Source organism: Centruroides sculpturatus, unplaced genomic scaffold, assembly GCF_000671375.1.
Source record: "Centruroides sculpturatus isolate CEXI.00-Female unplaced genomic scaffold, Cexi_2.0 scaffold1307, whole genome shotgun sequence".
Taxonomy (NCBI): domain Eukaryota; kingdom Metazoa; phylum Arthropoda; class Arachnida; order Scorpiones; family Buthidae; genus Centruroides; species Centruroides sculpturatus.
In genome coordinates, this window is record NW_019385685.1 from 134,220 (window position 1) to 154,038 (window position 19,819).

Below are 19,819 nucleotides of genomic sequence, written 5' to 3' on the forward strand. Positions count from 1 at the left end.
AATTTTGTGAATCAATTAATGTGTTTTAAGCAGATTTGGGCTATTAATATTTTTAAGTAATGTTTAAGTCATTTTTTAGCTCAAATATTTTAAAAACTTAAATGCAAAATTTAAAAATATATTTATATCTTCATTATTTTAAATCATCCTTGTTTCAAAATATTAATATATCATTTATTAATTATTTAGTTAATTTATAATTTTATAATATGAAAAGTAAGTTTCTTTAAATAATTTATTTTATTTTAGGTAACAAGTCAAATCTGAAAAGGATAAACATTAAGAATAGATTAGGACAGAAGTTACCAACAGGAAAAACCAATGCCATACTTAAGAGGACAAACGTTATTAATTTAAGGAATGTAAAGAAACCAATGTCTGAGAGATTAGGACCTCCTAGGATCACATTATAAAATAGAATATGACAAAAAGTGAATAGTCTATTCAGAATATTTTAATTTATGAGTAATTTAGTTAATAATTAAGAACTGGTTTTAATTTTAAATATTACATACTTTGATGACGTTTTTGTTTAAGCAATAAAAATTTAAGTTTCAATGTTCAGTAAACACAAATTTTTTAAATATATTTTTGTGAAAACAATAAAATTTTACTTCATTAAACAGTAATAGAAGTACTGTACCTGATGGTATTTAATTGAGTCAACATTGTACATATTGACAGTGTGCCTTTTCATTTGTTCTGACTTTGGCTTCATTTCATTTCACTTTTATTTGACATAATTTATAGTAAACAGTAATTACATAATAAAGTTGTTTTTTAATAAATTGCATTATTTTAAAGGAAAATGATTTTATTATATTTCACAACATGGATGGGCATTACATTATCAATTTTCAGCATTGTATTATTTGTGTGTTAAAGTTTTCAATGGTTAAAGTATGATAAAAATTTCAAATCCATAATTTCTTTTAATTGTTTTATTTCTTTAGTAAAGTAATGTCAATTCAGGCTTTAAAGATTGAATAAAAACATGAATTAAAATAATTGTTGTAATGTTTGAAGAACTATTATAAATCAGTGAATTATTCATACTTTAGTCATTTTTTTTCATGAATAACGTTTTCAGCTTATTTATTATAGGCCATAGTCATGGTTAATATTATAAATGTTCCAAAATGGAACATACCATTTTTATTCAACATTATTTGATACATTTTGAACAAAAGCATAATTGTAACCATTTACATGCTGATTTTGTAATGTGTGGCACAAACACAGAAAGATAAAGATACATATACAGTAGAGCATCGATTATCCGACTCAATTGGGGACTCGGGTTGGTCGGATAACCGAAAAGAATGAAAAAAATACATTATTAGTATAGTATATTAGTATATCCCATGTAATTAGTATATTAGTATATTGCTCTTAACCTACTTCACATTGAATTTTCATCCATGTTAAACCTAACAAAATTTTTTTTTAATAATAATCGTCACTATTGTATCGTTAAAAATTATTTTATTGCTCACAAAACAAACAACCGCTCATAATTAGAAAATTAAGTCTCATTTAAATACTCTCCTCCCTTTCATGGTCGAGCCAGTGTTGCCAGCTAAAACACGCAAAATTAACAAAAATAATATTAAAGTAGCCAAGACATAGCCAAATATTGTAGCGTCACATCACTAGCGGACATTTGAAATTTGCCGACTAGAACAGTCAGTTAAACAATGTGACGGTAATCGAGGGTCGGATAATCGATGCTCTACTGTAAGTAAAAAATTAAGAAAAATAAAATATAAACAATAGATTTGTAGTCAGCTATTTTAAGAGTCGTAATTTGAGAATAAGCCCATTTGTACATGAGGTGTATCATAGATATATATTAGATGTGACAACAGCTTAAACTATACATGAAGTAGAAGTGTTGCATGTTTGTCACAATATACAAGCTTCATGACACTGGGTGTATCATTCTGTTGGTTGTTAGGCATACATCACTCAATTTGTTTATGACTTTTTTGCTTGTCTTGTCTTTGAATAAGTGTATCCACAATTTCAACAAGTTCTTGAAATGTATTTTTGCTCATTCTGTAAAATGTTTAAATTTTGCATCGTTGACAATTCTCTAGCAACAATGATTAATCTGCTAGTTCTTAGCAAATATTTCATGTATGTATGAAATATTTGCTAAATATCATTATTCCTCATTTACACCAGCAAATGTTGACATTTAGCATGCACTGATGGTGAATGTTGAATAAAAATATTTTTATTATGTTAAGACAAAAATGCAACTTTTTAATATGTCAAAATAGGAGAAAGCTTAAGTAACAGCACATGTAAATAAACTGTTGAATCTAAAACATTCTAAATTATTAAAGAAAATAATACAATAATAAACTTATACATAAATTATGTGATTAACATTATACAATCTTATTTATTGCAACAACTTAAATTGTTGTGGCACTTTGAATTTCACAAGAGTCCTTTGCTTTTACAACTGCATTTATTCATGGAACACTTCTTTTTGCAATGACAGTGTGTATAGCCTTGCCCTCCACTTTTCAAATTATCTGCAGCTGCTTCTTTCAGCAATATTTCTTGAGAAGAGATTTCATCTATGGAAAGTAATCTTTCTTTACAAATTACAAACTGATTACGGGTATAGAGCTGCTTGTGGGTACCATTTTTGTTTACTAATTTATAAAAGTTGGAGTCTTCTATTCCAACAACAACTGCCAACATATTTCGGGCATCTGTACGGCCATGGTCAACATCAGGTACTTGTATTCATACGGTATCACCAATTTGAGCAGAAGGAAACGGTGAAGAATTTGGCGACAGACTGTCGCCTCTCTGTTGACATCGGCTTCTTGGGTGTCATTTCAACCTCCACCAAAGCTTATCTGTGCTTGTCGACATACATTGGTGATTGTTCGAATGTATAATAATAGAACCAAATATTCGGTCTTTCACCGATGTATTTTGTGTGTGTCAACATTCTCTAATTTTGGTCTTTCACAGTAACATATATATATACTGTATACATGTTATGGACAAAGTGATTAATACAGGCATTATGAATAATGACCAACAAAATCGGGCATTTTAATAAATTTCAATAAGTTATCAAATTGATCGGTCATTATGAATATTGCTATCATCTAGTTGGGCAAAGTGATAATAATACATTGAGGCGTGATCATCCAAAATATGCTAGCCAATCAGCACTCGCATCTGGGTTGTGTGTGTGTATTGCATTTAGTACTGAATTTGGCGACAATTGTGACTCACCAAAAAGAGACCAAATTTGTGCTCTCGACGGATTCCTCCTGGAGGGGAGCCGCTGGAGGCCACCGATTGTTTAACGGCGCTAGTTATTGATTTATGATAGTTCTTGAACACATGTATCAATAACTAGTGACGTTAAACAATAGGCGGCCTGCCGACCACTCCCCTCTGGGAGGATTCCGTCGGGAGCACAAACAGTTGCGACCGCCGCCATGATGGTGCACATAGGTAATATTTTACCATTTAATTCATATAATTAATAGTACTTAGTTTTAAAAGATTACATGTTCTTTTTAAAATGCTTTGAAATAATTCACAAAAAATAAATATTTCTAAATGAAATAAGTGGAGTTTTTTTAATCAAATTAAAATGTCGCACAATTTAAAATTCAGTACTAAACGCGATACAATCGGCAACTCAGAGTGCTGATTAGCTAGCATCTGTCAGATGATCACTCCTCAATGTATTATTATCACTTTGCCCAACTAGGTGATAGCAGTATTCACAATGGGTGGTCAATTTGATAAATTAATCAATATTTATCACACTGCGCACCCCTTTTTGGTCATTATGAATAATGCCCGATTAATCACTTGGTCCATAACATATATACTAACAAAGATATTTTTTGCATTTCTCCAAATAAAGAAGAAAAAACTTTTGCTTTTCAACAATTACATGAAAGTATGTATTTAGAGTTATTTGCATTTTTAATTGAACAATTTTACATTTATTAATAATTGTGCTAAATAACAAGTAAAACAAAACAAATTGCTTTCTTTGTCAGCTCTATAAACAAAGTTGCAGATGCTCTGATACATGTTTTTTTTTTTTGCAATTCTTTTTAAAGTTTCAGAATACTTCTTGATATTTTTTCCTCCTGATTGAGAAGTTATGAATGAAAATGAAAGAAGAAAACAATTATCACAAAACTAAATTACACCCTTTGTCAGAAAAGTTCCAGGACAAAGCTCATAAAAATTAGAAAATTGCAATTACCAAGTAATGATCTTAGCTCCTGTCAAAGTAGTTCCCTCGGCTATCTATACACAATTGCCAACAATTCTGGAGATCTTGGAAGCGAGCAGAGAAAGCTTCAAGTATGATGCTCGTTAGTTCATTTGTCACAGCCCATTGGAAGTTCTGCAATATTTTGACAAAACATCCCTTTCAGTTGCTTTTTCATTTGCAGAAACAGGAAAAAATCACACTTTTCTGACAAAGTGTATATTGGTTCTCTCATATAAGAAACATTTTTTCTCATTAAACAAATTAAGTTAATTAATAGACACAATATCGAATTTAATGACAATTATTAAAGGAATGGACTTACCAGCAGAAAGTAGTAAAGCTTATAGGAAAGCAAACACACAATGCATAACTTCCAAGCAACTAAACCACTCAGCTATTGTACAGTTGTGTTTGTGGCACCATTAGGTCATATTGGATTGTATATTATATAGGACCTTGTACTAATAGTTTTGCAAAAGTAAACTCCCTCAAATTTTTATCACACCAAGTTTAGATTTTGTCCTCATAAAATATATTTTCTGTAATTAATTTCACACCTTCCTTACCTCTTTCAGCAATAGTTTATTGAAACATTTGTTTTAAATACTGGAAGATGTAAGGAAGGTGTGAAATTTATTATTAAGTTCCAGCTTTGAACTACATATTGTTTATATTTTTCTGTGTGTTCTGGAAAAAAAATTGTCACTATTTCATATTCTTATCAAGTTTTATGTTGTAAATAAAATAAAGAAATACCACATGTTTATAAGAGCTTTTTGTGGTGATTTAGTTCAAGAAAAGTTGACCATTCCATTACTTGGAATTTGAATTCAGATGTCACCTGAAAGGATATTTTCATTCAATAGTACTTTCAAATTCTCCGAGTCATTTGAACTTCAAATAATTTGTCTAATATGAACTTTGCTGTATTAAACCATTTTTCTTACAAACATAATGTAGTACAAATGATAATGAGTTGATGTTCATTTACCTTATTTTAGAAATGATAAAGTTCACTTAGAAGTCTTTCCTTATGCTGTTTAATGTATTATTATTCTAAAATCTTTATAAAAAGCCAAATTTTGAAACAAAATTTCACTTTTAAATGACACTCATTCATATTGGGAAAAAAGTCATACAGAAAGTGATAAGAGAATTCTAAGAACAAAATATTTTTTAAATAAAATAAAACGTTCATATTGAATTTATACAAAAATTACAAATAAAAATTTTATATTTTGGAAATATTTTATAAGCAAAAGTGAACTTCTCATCAGATTTAATAACATCAAATTTACTCTCATTTTGTGTATTTAAAACTTATTTTTAATTTGTTTGAAAAAACTTCTATTTTTATATTTTTCAATAGAAGACTGGGTTATATTTCTGTTCTTGTTTGCAATTTTAGGTAAGTTTCCACAAATTGTATAGACTTCAATAATAATAAGTTTATGATTTATATTTAACAAACATTATATTAAGTTACTTTATTTAATGTTAGAAGACAATTTCTCATTTACATGAAGATATAAGTAAGAATGAAGAAATATTCTTCGTTCTTACTTATATCTTCAAGAATTTATTAATTGTCCATTTTCGTGAGACATACATATATCATATACTGTATTAAGTATATGGTACAGTACATGTATATCTCATAGAATAAAGAATATCAGTGTGTCAACCTACAACCTGTGGTGTGATTGTCCTTTAAATATAACCATATTGTTATTGGGTATGTGAAGAAACAGGTATCACTGCAAATATTTTAAAGAATATTAATTTAGTATAGGTATGCTCATACTGTGTCCAATAGCGTTTAATAAACAAGCATTTCTGAACTAAAGGCTACTATACACCATGGGTTAATCCTCAAAGGAGTAACCATGCATTCCTGATTTTGAGTCATTCCTGGATGTGTGGGGGGGAAATTTAACAGTTTCGGCGAACTGTACCGNCCGGGGCAAGCTGCCCCACCCTCTGCTGAGAGGTTTTCTTCGTTTTTGGGCGATAGGAAATTCGGAAGTTCCTCGAGGACAGGCAGTCTCAAAGGATTAACCAATGGTGTATAGCAGCCTTAAGAGGGATCATAAAAGTGGATTAGTCTGGTTTAACAACTAGTTTTTCCAGTCTAATCTGCTCAAACCAAGTCACTGATAGCTTTTTTCAGCTCTTTATTGTAACTTGGAGTTGATAAACTTTGTTTAATCATACCTCCAGAAGAATTATCATATTTAAGGGGGCATCCATTTTAGGGGTTGGGAAAAGTATATCATTATACACAGTGAGGAGGAAGGGAGTCGAGTCGTCGTCTACATAAACATTTAGTGATATTACTGGCATACAAACTTGTTCTTATAAGTCTACTTTCTAGTAAACTATTTTATGATAAATCAGAAAATATTTGCAGGACTTTTTAATATTAAATGCCGCCATAAACTGGTGGTAATAAATTAGTTCGATCGTCACTCTCTGGATTGCCATCGATTGCCCGTCATCGACTCAACGTCAGTCTACGTCTTAGGATAGAAAGTAGGCGGTCCGTTCGACGTTTCTGGGATCCAAGAAGTTTGATTTTTCGGGCTGCGATCAACTACGTTCATGCGCATTTTTGCTTCGCGTCTTCGCTATGCGGGGATTACGGGAGAGACTTGTCTGATAGATTTTCATAGAAGAAGATAAATTATATCACTGCTTTTATTCAAATTTATAAATCTAAGCGGTCCTCGATTTCATTTTCGTTTATTTATTAAATTTCTTACAAACAGGCAATAAATGGAAGCAGCGGAAGCTAACATCAGTTAGCTTAAGCTACTTTCATTTGGTGATTCACGAAGGGTAGACGAAATGTTCATTGGTTCGTTAGAACTACGTCAAGCGGCGAATTTTCCCGCAAAACAGTCACGTGACCATAAAAATTGCCTCTGACCGCGTCGAAAGCGACGACATTGCCTAGTTTGCGGCAATCCACGACGATCTCATATATAGAGATTTAATGGCTAGTCTGCACACTTGATTGAAATGTGGCATTATTATGCATACTGTCATTCCGATTTACAGTATGAAAATATGTTTGCATTTAAATGACAACAATTTGAAAAAAATAATCCAAAATTCATTATTTAAATATTTATTGTTAAGTTGGATCAATTAGAAGATCGATTTTTGGGAAATAAAATCATCAGATTTTTGTAGAAATAATGAAGATTTTGCAATTTCTACATCTGTGCCTTCTGAACTCTATCATCTCGTGCCATTTAGATGGAAATTTCGTCAAAGTTAACGTCACACGAGAAAAGTTCATCTACGCAGATCTTACACACGCCGACAATCAAATAATGAATTTTGATCTTTCTCCGACACCATCAAAAAGTACAGAAAGTATCCAGCGACAAAATGATAATTCGGATAAACAGAAAAATTCTGATAATCTCTATAATAAAGAATTGCGATTAAAGTTCTTTGCGGTTACATCTTTTGTCGTCCTTTATCTCTTGAGTTGTCAATACGTCCGCAGATTTCATTTCGATTCCGAGTGGCAAAGCAGTCTGATGATTAACAACAATAACGTAGATTCCTTATTATCTTCGCTTCTTATTCCTTACTATATTACTAACCGAATCTTTTTCGCTTGCAGGAAATTGAGTACGAGATGATTAGTGGTTCACACGATGAAAATATCTGGAATAGAAATGAATGGTCTTCGGACATGTTTTCTTCATTTCATTTCAGCGTCGAGGAAAATGGATCCATAAATATGATCATCAAAGATGACACCAAAGAGGAATTGTCAAATCTATTAGGAGAAGAGGAAGAAAGTGAAACGAGTCGTTCCGATTCTCTTGTAGTCATCTCTATGGAAGATGAATTTCAAGAATTGTCGAATAACGGATTAATTTGAATATTAAATTCAAAATTTTCCTAAACATTATATTGTTCGGGAGTAGAAAATATACGAAAATTTTATCTGGATGAATTTTTAGTTTTATTTTCAAATATTAAAATCAGTAATAAAAGTTATTAGGCCTATGTATTAAAATAGTATGGAAGTTACGAATCATTCTTGAACCGTGTATGGGGAAGTCACTCGGCAAAATATGAGTAATCAATTTTCAGTACTTAACAGACGCATGTGTTGTTTCTAGTTCTTAGAGAATATTTCAGTAATACAAGTATTAAAAGTATTTCTGCGGAAGGTAGTATCATTTCGCGATCCATAGTTTGAGAAACGCTGCTTTAGACCATGTTTGTGTGGAGCATCCTTTGTACGAAATTGTAAGCTTCCAGTTTATTTCCAAATAAATGGGTTTCTTTTGTTAAGGTTCTTCGCCTCAGCACGTTCACCATCACCTACATACTATTCCTTATCCCTCGTTCATTTTGACTTGAGTCAAAATGAATTCTCCTTCCCCTCCCCCCGGTCGGCAACTTCGCATGGGTATTAGAATCGTGTCAAATTTGACCCTCCGAGTTTTTGCAAATCTCCATGTTTTGAGATCCCTGAACTTACAAAAGGAAAAGATCTTGTGGATGTGTGTTAGTGTTTATTTTGCTTAATATCTCAGGATGAGGTAAAGACTACAAAACGAAATTTGGCACGGTGGCTTGGAAAGAGCATTGATGCTATTAAATTTGGTGGTTAAAGGTTGGAGAGATACAGGAGGCCACGTGTCATATCTCGAGTGGCATTAGACTTAATGAAAATTTTACTCGTTACTAGCATTTAGAGTTTTTTCTTTACTTTTTTTTTATATAAAACTCATCTTTGTCCTCAAAATTAAACTTTTTACCATTTTATAATAATTAATATAAGAAGTTTTTTATAATAAAATCCCATAACAAAATGAAGCCATACACAATTTTATTTATTATTAATACCGGTAATATAAATATTGCTTTTAAGATAAAATCTCAAGAGCCGGGAAAGTTACGCAACTCGTTGCTAGACTATTTTGACTTATAAAGTTTCATTCTTATTGAATTTTCGCATTTGAATTTACTTCATTTGGCTATATAACGATTGACTTTAGCGATAATACCTATTATGACGAACAATTACCAAAAAGAAGATCGAAATGTTAAAATAATTCTACTCAATTATAAAGAATTCCAGATGTAATAGATGATACAAATCTGGAAACTTTGTTGTCTGCAATCGATCAAAAATGATGCTGCGATCGACCAGCCGATTACGATCAAATTGTTACCAGGATTGCTATATACCAGGAATGGCAATCTTCTTTCAGTGCGCGTGCCAAATAGTAAGCATACCCAGGGCCGGATTAACCCACTTTGGGGTCCTAGACATTTTCTTCTTACCGGGCCTCCTCCCACATAAGAACATAAAAACATATTTTCTTTAGATTTTAGAATTCACAATAACCATATAAAAAGCAATATATCTTTGTTTATTTGTTTATTATATACAGTTGTCCAACAGAAAAGTAAACTATCTTATTTACAAATCTTTTCAAAATAGACAGTTTGACCGGGCCCTTCTAAAATCCGGGCCCTAGACATTTATCTCATTTGTCTATGCGATGATCGGACCTTTAAAAATGTTTGTGCGTGCCGAAGTTTTAGACTTCGAATAACGATATTTAAAGAAATTAAACGAATATGCTTTAATTATTAATAGAATAAATGTAAAAAAGTTAGCCGAAAAAGATGATCAAGTGATAAACCAAAAGAATGATTGAAAAAGACAGGTGGTAAAACGAAATCATAAGATACGTTACGTGCCAGATGATTTTTCCATACGTGCCACTTTGAGCACGCGTGCCATAGGTTCGCTACCCCTGCTATATAAGCGGCCGGATGGCTCTGGGGGACCAGGGTTCGAATCCGAACGGGTCGAAAAATCTCCAGGAATTTTTCGGGGGTGGTCCGTTCGGATATGTCGGGCCCCGTCCCTCACCACCCGGCAGCCCCATTGTGGGCCTGGCCGAACCCATAATGGGCTTGCAAAAAGAGGCCTTCTTAGTGCCCACAGGGCGGAAAGAGTTAAAAAAATCCCTGCTATATATGCAAGCCTAGTATTTTCGCTCGCAACAAGCGTTGCGCAAATTGATTTATAATGGTTTATATTCTATCGCGCCCTCGCAGCTAATAAATGCTTATATTTATGTAGCCGCTATTGTTTTGTGACTTGTATTTTGTGCAAAACACATGAATTCTTAAATTTGCAATTATTTCTTGTATGACTTTTAGCTTATGCCTTATCGCTTGTAACTAGTAATCTTCGTGCACTGTTGCGGGGCCCCTGTTGCAGTGACCAAGTCGTCAATCTAAAAAGTTATATTTCGGATTTGGGAAAACAGGGAAATTACTTGAAGACGGCAAATTATTTACAAAAAATGCAATTAATTTTTTTTCATTGTTGTTTATATTACTATTATTATTGCTAAAGAAATTTAAGCAATAATTATTGTAAAACAATATTATCCTCTACGTAAAAGGTGAATTTTGGATATTTCTAAAATGGGAAATTGTATGAAATCGTGAGTAAATTTCTCTTATTTTGTAGAAAATTTTAGTGTCACAATTGCAAGTAGAATAACAAATTAAACTCCAAAAACTTTTTATGTATCCAAAAATATAACTTTTTAACTGAAATTTCTACATTTCATAGTCAACCAAGCGATGAGGATTTGGATGAAACGGCCAAAGTGAGCATCAAATCCAAGTATATTACTCTCTTATTAGTCTAAAATTTAAAAAATATATATATTTATTTATGTAGTCAAAAGCCGAATCTATCGATAAAGAAGAAAAGCCTGATATTTCTGAGAATATTTCTACTGTAATAATCAAACAGGAAGAGTATCCAGAAAAGGATTCTCCACAGGAAACGGGCGAGGTACTTCCAGAAGAAAATAATGCTGAAGAAGTATGTTTGGATAGTTCAAATGATAATAAGGATGTAGTGAGTAAAACAACTCTTATATATGAAAATTATAATAATCTAAACATCTAACGTTGCATTATATCTAATAAATTAAGCCTGATATTTCGGAGAATATTTCTACTGTAATAATCAAACAGGAAGAGTATCTAGAAAATGATTCTCCACAGGAAACGGGCGAGGTACTTCCAGAAGAAAAAAATACTGAAGAAGTATCTTTGGATAATTCAAATGATAATAAGGATGTAGTGAGTAAAACAACTCTTGTATATGAAAAATATAATAATCTAAACATCTAACGTTGCGTTATATCTAATAAATTAAATAAAAAATTCACTTTTCGCAGGTTGATCAATAAATTATATCGAAAAATCAATTCTTCCGCCAAAGAAAAATTCTTTATAATTAAGCAAATTAGAAAAAAATTTATATACAGTATAATAAATTTAATATTAAAATTTTTTTCTTCCGCAAATATTTAAAATAAATACAAGAACAATGAAATTCTTGAGTATCTTGCTATTAAATGTATTTTTTTAAGATGTAATCGGGTTTTGTAAATGCAGTGATGCCTCGATTTTCGTCCGAAAATAATCGGCGAAATCCGAAACCGACAAAAATCGAGGCAATTACTTCCATATGAATCAATGTAAATCCAATTGATTCGTTCTTGAAACTCCAAAATGTGGGGCCGAGGGGGAAGAAATAAAAAAAACTCAATGAACGATAATATGTGATATATATCGCCATCGTCTCCCTTGCCGTTTGGATTGCCGAGCGGTAACAATCAACGACATGTCGAAGCAGTTGAGTCAGAGATAGATGCCTCGTTTACAAACAACACGACCGTTTATTAAACACGAAAGAAGCTTACAAGATTTCCGCGATCTTGAAAGTTCTACGTTGGCTGCGGCCTCTGGGTCTTTCTCTCCTGTGGTTCCACGATAGTCCCATTTTGAAGGAGTATCCCTTGTTCGAGAATGAACACTTCCATCACGTCTCGACAACTCCGGGACGATGCGGTCGACTTCCGTTGATGGAAAGATGCCGATCCGAGGTCGGGACATGGAGACGAAGATGGGCGCGAGACACACACACTACAGTAGATCTGTCACTTGGAACTTTCGGGAGAAGAAGCCGTCGCGTCCTTGAATTTCCGGGCTTTTATCCGTTTTCCCTCCGATTCCCCTTTCCGATCGGTCTGTCCTCGTCACCTGATGACAATTCGAAACTTTTCGGGGGCGCGGGAGAGGTCAAAATCGAAGTTTAATTCGATCTCCAACCGGAGATGGTCGACGGACATACATTTTTCTATTGTTTAAAATTCTTCTATTGTCTAGCGTCGCGTTTTCATATAAAATAAAAATCTATTTCTAACTACTATATTTTTTTCTCTAAAACAATATTATTTTAACGCGAATTTTAGTGAGGGTTCGGACCTGTCCAGAGCCTCACAAAAATACATACAAAAAACGCATTTCATAGAGAATAAATATAGTGTTTAATTTTAAAATCAATAAGAAATTAATATAAAATGAATATAAAAGCGGCCGATTTCAGCAATCTTAATGTCGCTTTTGTATTTTTCAATGATTTCCTTCTTTAACTCGATCGTGTTTCTGGCCCTCTTCTTCGAAGGGCTGCTCTGAAAACTTTCTTTGGTCGTATGATGGAGCAAAAAGAAAAGGAAAGCAATAGAATTGTTTGGCTAGAGGCGCGGGGTAATAATGTTCACACAACGAAAAAAAAAACACCACATTGAGCAGGAAAATGAGTGGGTCGCCCTTTGTTTTCGCAAAATTAGCAGCGAGGTCACGTGGGCAAGCCTACAAAATCCGAGGCAACCGACGATAACCGATACAAATTTTTTGCAGAAAAATCGACGATAACCGAAGTCTACGAAAACCGAGTTATTACTGTATAAAAAAAATCTTAAATATATGTTTGTTTAAGATCCAGGATTAAATTATTAAATAGAATTCTGGATTCGTGCGGTAAAATCATAAATTCTAGAAACTTTTTTTTATTTGTGATTTTAGGCCCTTTACCGCTCAGAGAGTATGAAGAGGCCAAAAATTCTAGAAACTGAAAATGATTTCATTTATTGTAATTTCAAGAACTACCCAATTTATTATAAAATATAATTATTACATTTAACGAGAAACGGCAGCCTGTCTCAATGGGCCTGCCTCCTGACAAATTTTTAGTAATTATTTAGCCTTATAGCCCAATAAAGAAAAACCCCAGGAATCTTTAAAGATGATATAATCGGAAATGTTGGGTTCTGTCCGATCGCTCCATTGTGGGCTTGGCCAAATCCATAAGTTTTTCTTCTAAAAAATATGAAATATAAGCGAAATTTGCCATTTTGAATGTTTTTCTTGAACAATGAATGCGAATAAGTTCAATATCATTCAAAAACAAATATTCAAAAAACGTTTTTATTTTATTTCTTTGAGTATATACCTACTGTTTGTTTTTACTGCTTATTATTTTAGTAATTACTGTATTGTATTTTTATTCTAATTGCATTAGTCCATTTATGCAACTTTGATTATGGTAGAAGTCCTGTTAAATTCAAGACCTGATAATTAATATACAAGATGGCATAAGACAATCAGAAAAAAATTCATTCAGGTCACGTGTTTCAATTTTGCAACACGCCTAAAAATAAGAAAAAATCTTTTTTAATAATGCAGACAAAATTATATTAAATTGCCATCAAATTTGCTATTTTATCCATAAAAGGGAGATAATTTATGCCTTTCTATTGTAGCGCTTAATGTTCTAAAATGTTTGGCTGCAATTTGAAAAAATTGTAAACCTATAAATTTCTGCTGTCGTCCGTCCGTCTTTTCTTAATCTCGAGAACGAAGTTAGATAGATGAAATAAAAGACCAGATATGGAAACGGTAGGGACAGGAGGCCCCGATGAATTATATACGAACTTCCTCCAAAAGCAGTTAAAATATGACCGGTACGACTATTGTTCCTATTTTAGGAAAATTATGATGTACCGGGACAAGCCACTACTAATTTGAGGTGGAGAGCATAAATTTAATTTAAATAAATAAATAAATATGATTAAAAATTGTAGTCCAGCATTGTGACCATGTCACAATAAATGCTTGTTTGCTTTACGTTTCATTGGATAAAGTTACAGTAAAATCTGTCTAAAATGGAAGAAATTCTTTACTACGGAGTGATTTTCTATGTTAAATTCTACTGTAAGTCAGAAATCTGTCCAACACGAAAACGCAAATCTCGACGGGAGTGGTGGGAGCGCATGTGTGCCAACCCACCCTCCCAGGCAACACTCTATCAAATTTTTCGTAGATTACAGAATCCCCCACCGACCTCGACCGCCATCAACATCATACAGACAGCAGACACCTTACTCACCCCACACTTCAGGCCAACGCCCTCGCTAATCACTTTGGTAGGGCCTGTCAGACAGGCACCTTCGCCCCTCCCGACAGGACCTCAACTCCAAGATGACAGCCCATTTCACATAGTTGAACTACAAAGGGCCCTTCATCGGACCCTACGTAAGACCCCAGGCCCTGACGGGGTATGTGCACAAGCGTTAAGATCTCTCTCCCGGGGGGGGGGGGGGAACTGTACTTCNCCTAACCCTAGCGAATACCAAGAGTTAAGTGTATCTTGTATACTTTCAGTAAAGTCTTTTGAATTGGTAGTTTAAATCCATCAACAAATTATCATAATCAGTAAAATATTAATGAACTTTCTGTAGCCTGATTTAACAGATCCGCGATGATTTATTTGAAAATTAGCTAAAAAAAAAATGCTATTCGTAAGAAAGATGTTTTTTATATGAAAAGGATTTATTGAAAATTATACATTTGCAGCATTTTTATATACACAATCTGTTATTGAATGTCTTGTTTTTGTAGGTACATTTCTGAATCGAGCGTAGTCACGATCCCATGTGCCAGAACCGCACGAGTAGAATTTATAAATTCCATTAATTTTTATACAGTACGACACTGTTAACTTTAGTTGGCTCTCGATTCCTCTGTGGCTTTCCATTCGTAGAAATCTGTCAAATACAGTACATAATATTTTTATTTACANATATGATTAAAAATTGTAGTCCAGCATTGTGACCATGTCACAATAAATGCTTGTTTGCTTTACGTTTCATTGGATAAAGTTACAGTAAAATCTGTCTAAAATGGAAGAAATTCTTTACTACGGAGTGATTTTCTATGTTAAATTCTACTGTAAGTCAGAAATCTGTCCAACACGAAAACGCAAATCTCGACGGGAGTGGTGGGAGCGCATGTGTGCCAACCCACCCTCCCAGGCAACACTCTATCAAATTTTTCGTAGATTACAGAATCCCCCACCGACCTCGACCGCCATCAACATCATACAGACAGCAGACACCTTACTCACCCCACACTTCAGGCCAACGCCCTCGCTAATCACTTTGGTAGGGCCTGTCAGACAGGCACCTTCGCCCCTCCCGACAGGACCTCAACTCCAAGATGACAGCCCATTTCACATAGTTGAACTACAAAGGGCCCTTCATCGGACCCTACGTAAGACCCCAGGCCCTGACGGGGTATGTGCACAAGCGTTAAGATCTCTCTCCCGGGGGGGGGGGAAGAACTGTACTTCTGGATAAATTGAACGATATCTGATCCAGGCGGTCTTGCCCTTCAGAGTGGACAACCGCCATGATAATCCCGAGCCTTAATTAATTAAACCAGGCCGAGAGGCGACAGATTGTTCAGCTTATCGTTCTATCTCACTCACATCACACATAGCTAAGGTGTTTGAAAGGATGCTTCTAGACAGGATTCAGAACATGGCTGTCCAGAATGACATTTTCCACAGGCATAATTTTGGGTTCCTTCCCTACAGAAAGGTAGAGGAAGCGCTGGTAGTTTTACACCATCACAAAGCAGTGGCAAGAGCGAGACGCCACTGGGTCTACTTAGTGGCCTTGGATCTAGCGGGGTCATATGACTCTGTCTGCCAAGAGGGCCTCTTGGCCAAACTGGGGCACTATGGCTTCAGAGGGAGGTTACTCAGGTGGCTAACCTCATTTCTTCGAAATCACACATTCTAGGTTCGCAGGCGAAGGGCGCTCTCCCACCCCAGGGCCTACCCACACGGTGTCCCGCAGGGTAGTGTGCTGGCTCCGTTCCTTTTTACACTATACATGGCCGATCTATGGTCGGTACTGCCCACTAATGTAACGGCAATTCTTTATGCTAATTACCTTTATCTGGTTTCCAGCAGTACCAGCCCAAGTCTGGCCACTCACCGTGCACAGACAGTATTGAACCATATAGAACAATGGGCGACGACTTGGAGCCTGTCTTTCACCGCAAGCAAAAGCGCCTCCATAGAATTTTCGGCAAAAATGAACCGCCCCCTGCTTTCCTTGACTCTTGGTTCTGGCCCCATCCCCCAGCGCACATAAATGTGGATCTTGGGCATCTTTTTCACTCAGACTCTCACGAAACCTATTTGCGTACTAAATTGACTCGTGCCGGCAACTTCATTAAATATTTCGCTACTCGCCGGAATGGTGCTAGAACAGACAACCTTCTCCGGATGATGTATACCGTGATGTGCCCAATGGCGACCTTCAGTGCTAACCTGCTGAAAGGCGCGCCACACACTACTATTCAACGTATTGAAAAACCACTCCACACTGCCCTCTGTATTGCATTGGGCGTCCTGAAAACCACCCCAATCATCTCGCTATACATTGAAACGTCTTATATACCACTGCATCTCAGGCTCCGCCAAAAAGCGTTGGCAAGTGTCATCACCCACATCTCCAGGAACACGCACAGCCCACTGCACCCGCTTTTTCAAATGGCACATAGCTTGGATTACTATCGTTGGCGCCCGTATCAGAGACAGTATATACAGAGAATAATATCTCTTATAAGTCAGGAGGGCTCCCGATTTCCCACCTATATCGGCAGAAACATACGCCGCCCAACGTGGTAAAAATTTATCCTCACGCGTAAAAAAGCTTACTCGATCTCTTTCAGAACCCCCGGAAATCACATACGCAAGATTCCAAGAGATGTAAATGTCAACCTGGCAGGGAAGGATCCTCATAGGGGCAGATGCCTCCAAGTCAAGGATCCGCACGTCGATAGGAATTGTCTTCCCGGACCACAACATCAGGGAGACCTGGCTGTTACATAACTATTGCAGTGTATACGGGGCAGAAGCCCTGGGTATAAAACGGGCGCTACACCTAAGCTCAAGCCTGGACGGTCCGTCAGTAAGTCCGCCATACAGGAGATAGGCAATATCTCCTTCTCGTCCCCGGCACTTCTTATCGACATCGCGGACAATATTAGTCAGCATCCCAAACCCATTGAAATCGGGTGGACCTCGGGCAACGTGGGAATTGATATCAACGAAGCGGCAGACAGAGCCGCGAGAACATACCCCTTCAGGCTCTTGGCGTGGGTCACTTATGGCCTGTGACTTAATCCGGGAGTATAGAGAAAAACAAAAAATAGCGATCACAGAATTGTGGTCAGAAAACTTGCGTAATAAAGATCGAGACCACCTCAGATCCTTTGCCCCCTGGCCTTATAGGCACGCTACTTCTCGGAATGCGGAGACCCTATTGGCCCGCCTTAGAAATGACACTGCCCCTCTTAACAGGTTCCTCTGTTCTAGAAACCTAAGAGCTTCACCAGACTGTCCACATTGTGGTGCTCAGGAGACATCCAGACATTTTTGGCTGACGTGCCCAAGATATACAGAGGCCTGACAAGAACTCGCACACATCGATTTGACTAATTGCAAACAAGAGTTCATCGGAGAAAAGGTGATCCAGCCAGAATCTCCATATTAGATAGAGAAAGAAAGAAATCTGTGCAGTAGAACTTCAGAACGATGAACGAAATTTGATTATAAAAAATCCCACAAATAGTTAATCGTGTGTCATTAATTAATTTAAAGGTTGATTAAAATCGCGATAAAATTTTTTCATGCGGGTAAAAATTCCTGAAAAAATTTGGAGACCTAAAAAGCATCAAAAAAAAATATTTTTTTGAGGTCGAACAGGCCGTTTGTTATGTAACTCTATGTAACTTGCTCAAATAAAACTCGAACGTGTGGCAAAAGCGGTTGTAATTGGTGAAAACAATGAAAACAACACCGATTTGCCTTCAATGTAGTAACTAGTAGAGAATTCGAAAACAAGTTGGTAATTAGAGATTGAAGTCAACAATTAGAGTATTAAAATTACCAGAGAACTGAGATTAAAGAGTAACTTTATTACAGTAATGAAATTAGAATTTCCGATGCAAGACTAGTTTTTTTGGTATCCAAATTGGATCGTTCGCTGGAATGGTCACAAACATCTCATCCGAGAAATAGTATTTGAATACCTAGCACAAGTTCTTGGGATGAGAACTTTTTGCAGTGGAACGGTTGTTCTTGCATTCAAACACTTCCATCTTTATATTACTGGAATCATTTTAGATTACGCCTAGTAATAAAATTTTTTATGTAAGCGATTTTAGTATAAAAAAAATGAAAGTGACCTGATTTGTCTATCATCATTTATAAATTTTAAAAAATTACTAAAAGCTGTTTAAAAAAAAAGGAAAACCTATCAAGCTAGAAAAAGTATTTGTTGTTGTGCCATTCCACTTTACACGTTTAACTGTATTCTCTTCTTTTCCTTGGGTTTGTTTTATCTTCTGACTATTCTTAACTATCTTTTGATTTTTTATTTCTAAAACTGATGAAAGGATAATTCAATTCAGATGAAAAATACGACTTTCCTGCGTTGTTAAAATCTCATTACTGTCAAGTACATTGCTGCTGTGAATTGTATGTTTGCAGAATGTATAAGAGGATTGTGTTTGAAGATTGTAGTTTTGAGTAGCAGGTAAGGAGTTTAAAATTCTCTCTTGTAACTGTCTACAGCACTTTCTATTCAAGAATTACATTTTTGAAAATAAAATTATTGTCGGATATTGAGTATGAAAAAAGTAGTGTGTTCTTATAAGTCAGAAGCTTATCATTATAATCATTTTATTTTATGTATAAATTTATACATACGTTGAGCATGCCCCACCCAAACTACTCACACACACACAATCATTTAATTAGCCGTATTACATTCCGATATTTAGGCAATCGTTTGGTAATTTATTACACACTTCTGTTGTCATGAGAATTAATTACAACCTAAAGCAAAACTGGGGGAAAATGATAAAAATTCACTGGGGCATCCATGCAGAATAGATATTAGTGCATAAATACTGATACATAAATAGTAAGAATCACTGAAACTAATGATTAAAAATAATAATAAAAATATAATGTTTTAAAAGTAATATTTATTGCACAGTACATAAATAGTCTTCAATACATTGATACAATGAATTACAAGAATTGAACAAATTCAACCTAATATAGGCCTTATATTTCTCAATTTGATGAGTACACTTTACATTATTTACATTTTGTACAAAATGATAATATTCAATTATAATTTGAAGTCAAGAACTACAAATATTTGAATACATATATGTAATCTTTGTTTACAACTTGTAAATTTATCACTACATTTAGGTACATTTGAATATTACACAATTTTGGAATAACATTGAAATAAT

General features: G+C 34.8%; 3 protein-coding genes across 5 annotated transcripts in view; all 3 read left to right on the top strand.

The window, feature by feature from the left end:
- The window catches only part of LOC111641187 (uncharacterized protein C19orf47-like), a 42,030-nt gene extending 41,095 nt beyond the window's left edge, over positions 1–935 (top strand). For both annotated transcript variants that reach the window (XM_023387315.1, XM_023387316.1), the window contains one exon: positions 250–935. In XM_023387315.1, coding sequence (XP_023243083.1) covers positions 250–413 — 164 coding nt within the window. In that variant the 3' untranslated portion in view covers positions 414–935. The remainder of the gene's footprint in view (positions 1–249) is intronic.
- A 6,279-nt stretch (positions 936–7,214) lies between these two features.
- LOC111641193 lies at positions 7,215–8,369 on the top strand. Its single transcript, XM_023387323.1, has 2 exons — positions 7,215–7,845; positions 7,914–8,369. The coding sequence occupies exons 1-2, from the start codon at positions 7,477–7,479 to the stop codon at positions 8,175–8,177; spliced, it is 633 nt and encodes a 210-aa protein (XP_023243091.1). The 5' UTR covers positions 7,215–7,476; the 3' UTR covers positions 8,178–8,369.
- Positions 8,370–10,460: 2,091 nt separating this feature from the next.
- LOC111641184 lies at positions 10,461–11,694 on the top strand. 2 transcript variants are annotated; one of them, XM_023387311.1, is made up of 5 exons: positions 10,461–10,776; positions 10,908–10,944; positions 11,019–11,165; positions 11,279–11,428; positions 11,527–11,694. In XM_023387311.1, the coding sequence occupies exons 1-5, from the start codon at positions 10,757–10,759 to the stop codon at positions 11,536–11,538; spliced, it is 366 nt and encodes a 121-aa protein (XP_023243079.1). In that variant the 5' UTR covers positions 10,461–10,756; the 3' UTR covers positions 11,539–11,694. The 2 variants fall into 2 exon arrangements, with proteins under 2 accessions (XP_023243079.1, XP_023243078.1); XM_023387310.1 differs by having other exon boundaries at positions 10,474–10,776; positions 11,019–11,201.
- Positions 11,695–19,819: the final 8,125 nt, after the last annotated feature.

Bases quoted from the DNA above. Each gene is read 5' to 3' on its own strand.
- LOC111641184 (XM_023387310.1), top strand. From the start codon at position 10,757: ATGGGAAATTGTATGAAATC. The intron at 10,945-11,018 runs GTGAGCATCAAA...TTATTTATGTAG, and splicing joins ATTTGGATGAAACGGCCAAA to TCAAAAGCCGAATCTATCGA. The intron at 11,202-11,278 runs GTGAGTAAAACA...TAATAAATTAAG, and splicing joins CAAATGATAATAAGGATGTA to CCTGATATTTCGGAGAATAT.
- LOC111641193 (XM_023387323.1), top strand. From the start codon at position 7,477: ATGAAGATTTTGCAATTTCTACATCTGTGCCTTCTGAACTCTATCATC. The intron at 7,846-7,913 runs GTAGATTCCTTA...TTTCGCTTGCAG, and splicing joins TGATGATTAACAACAATAAC to GAAATTGAGTACGAGATGAT.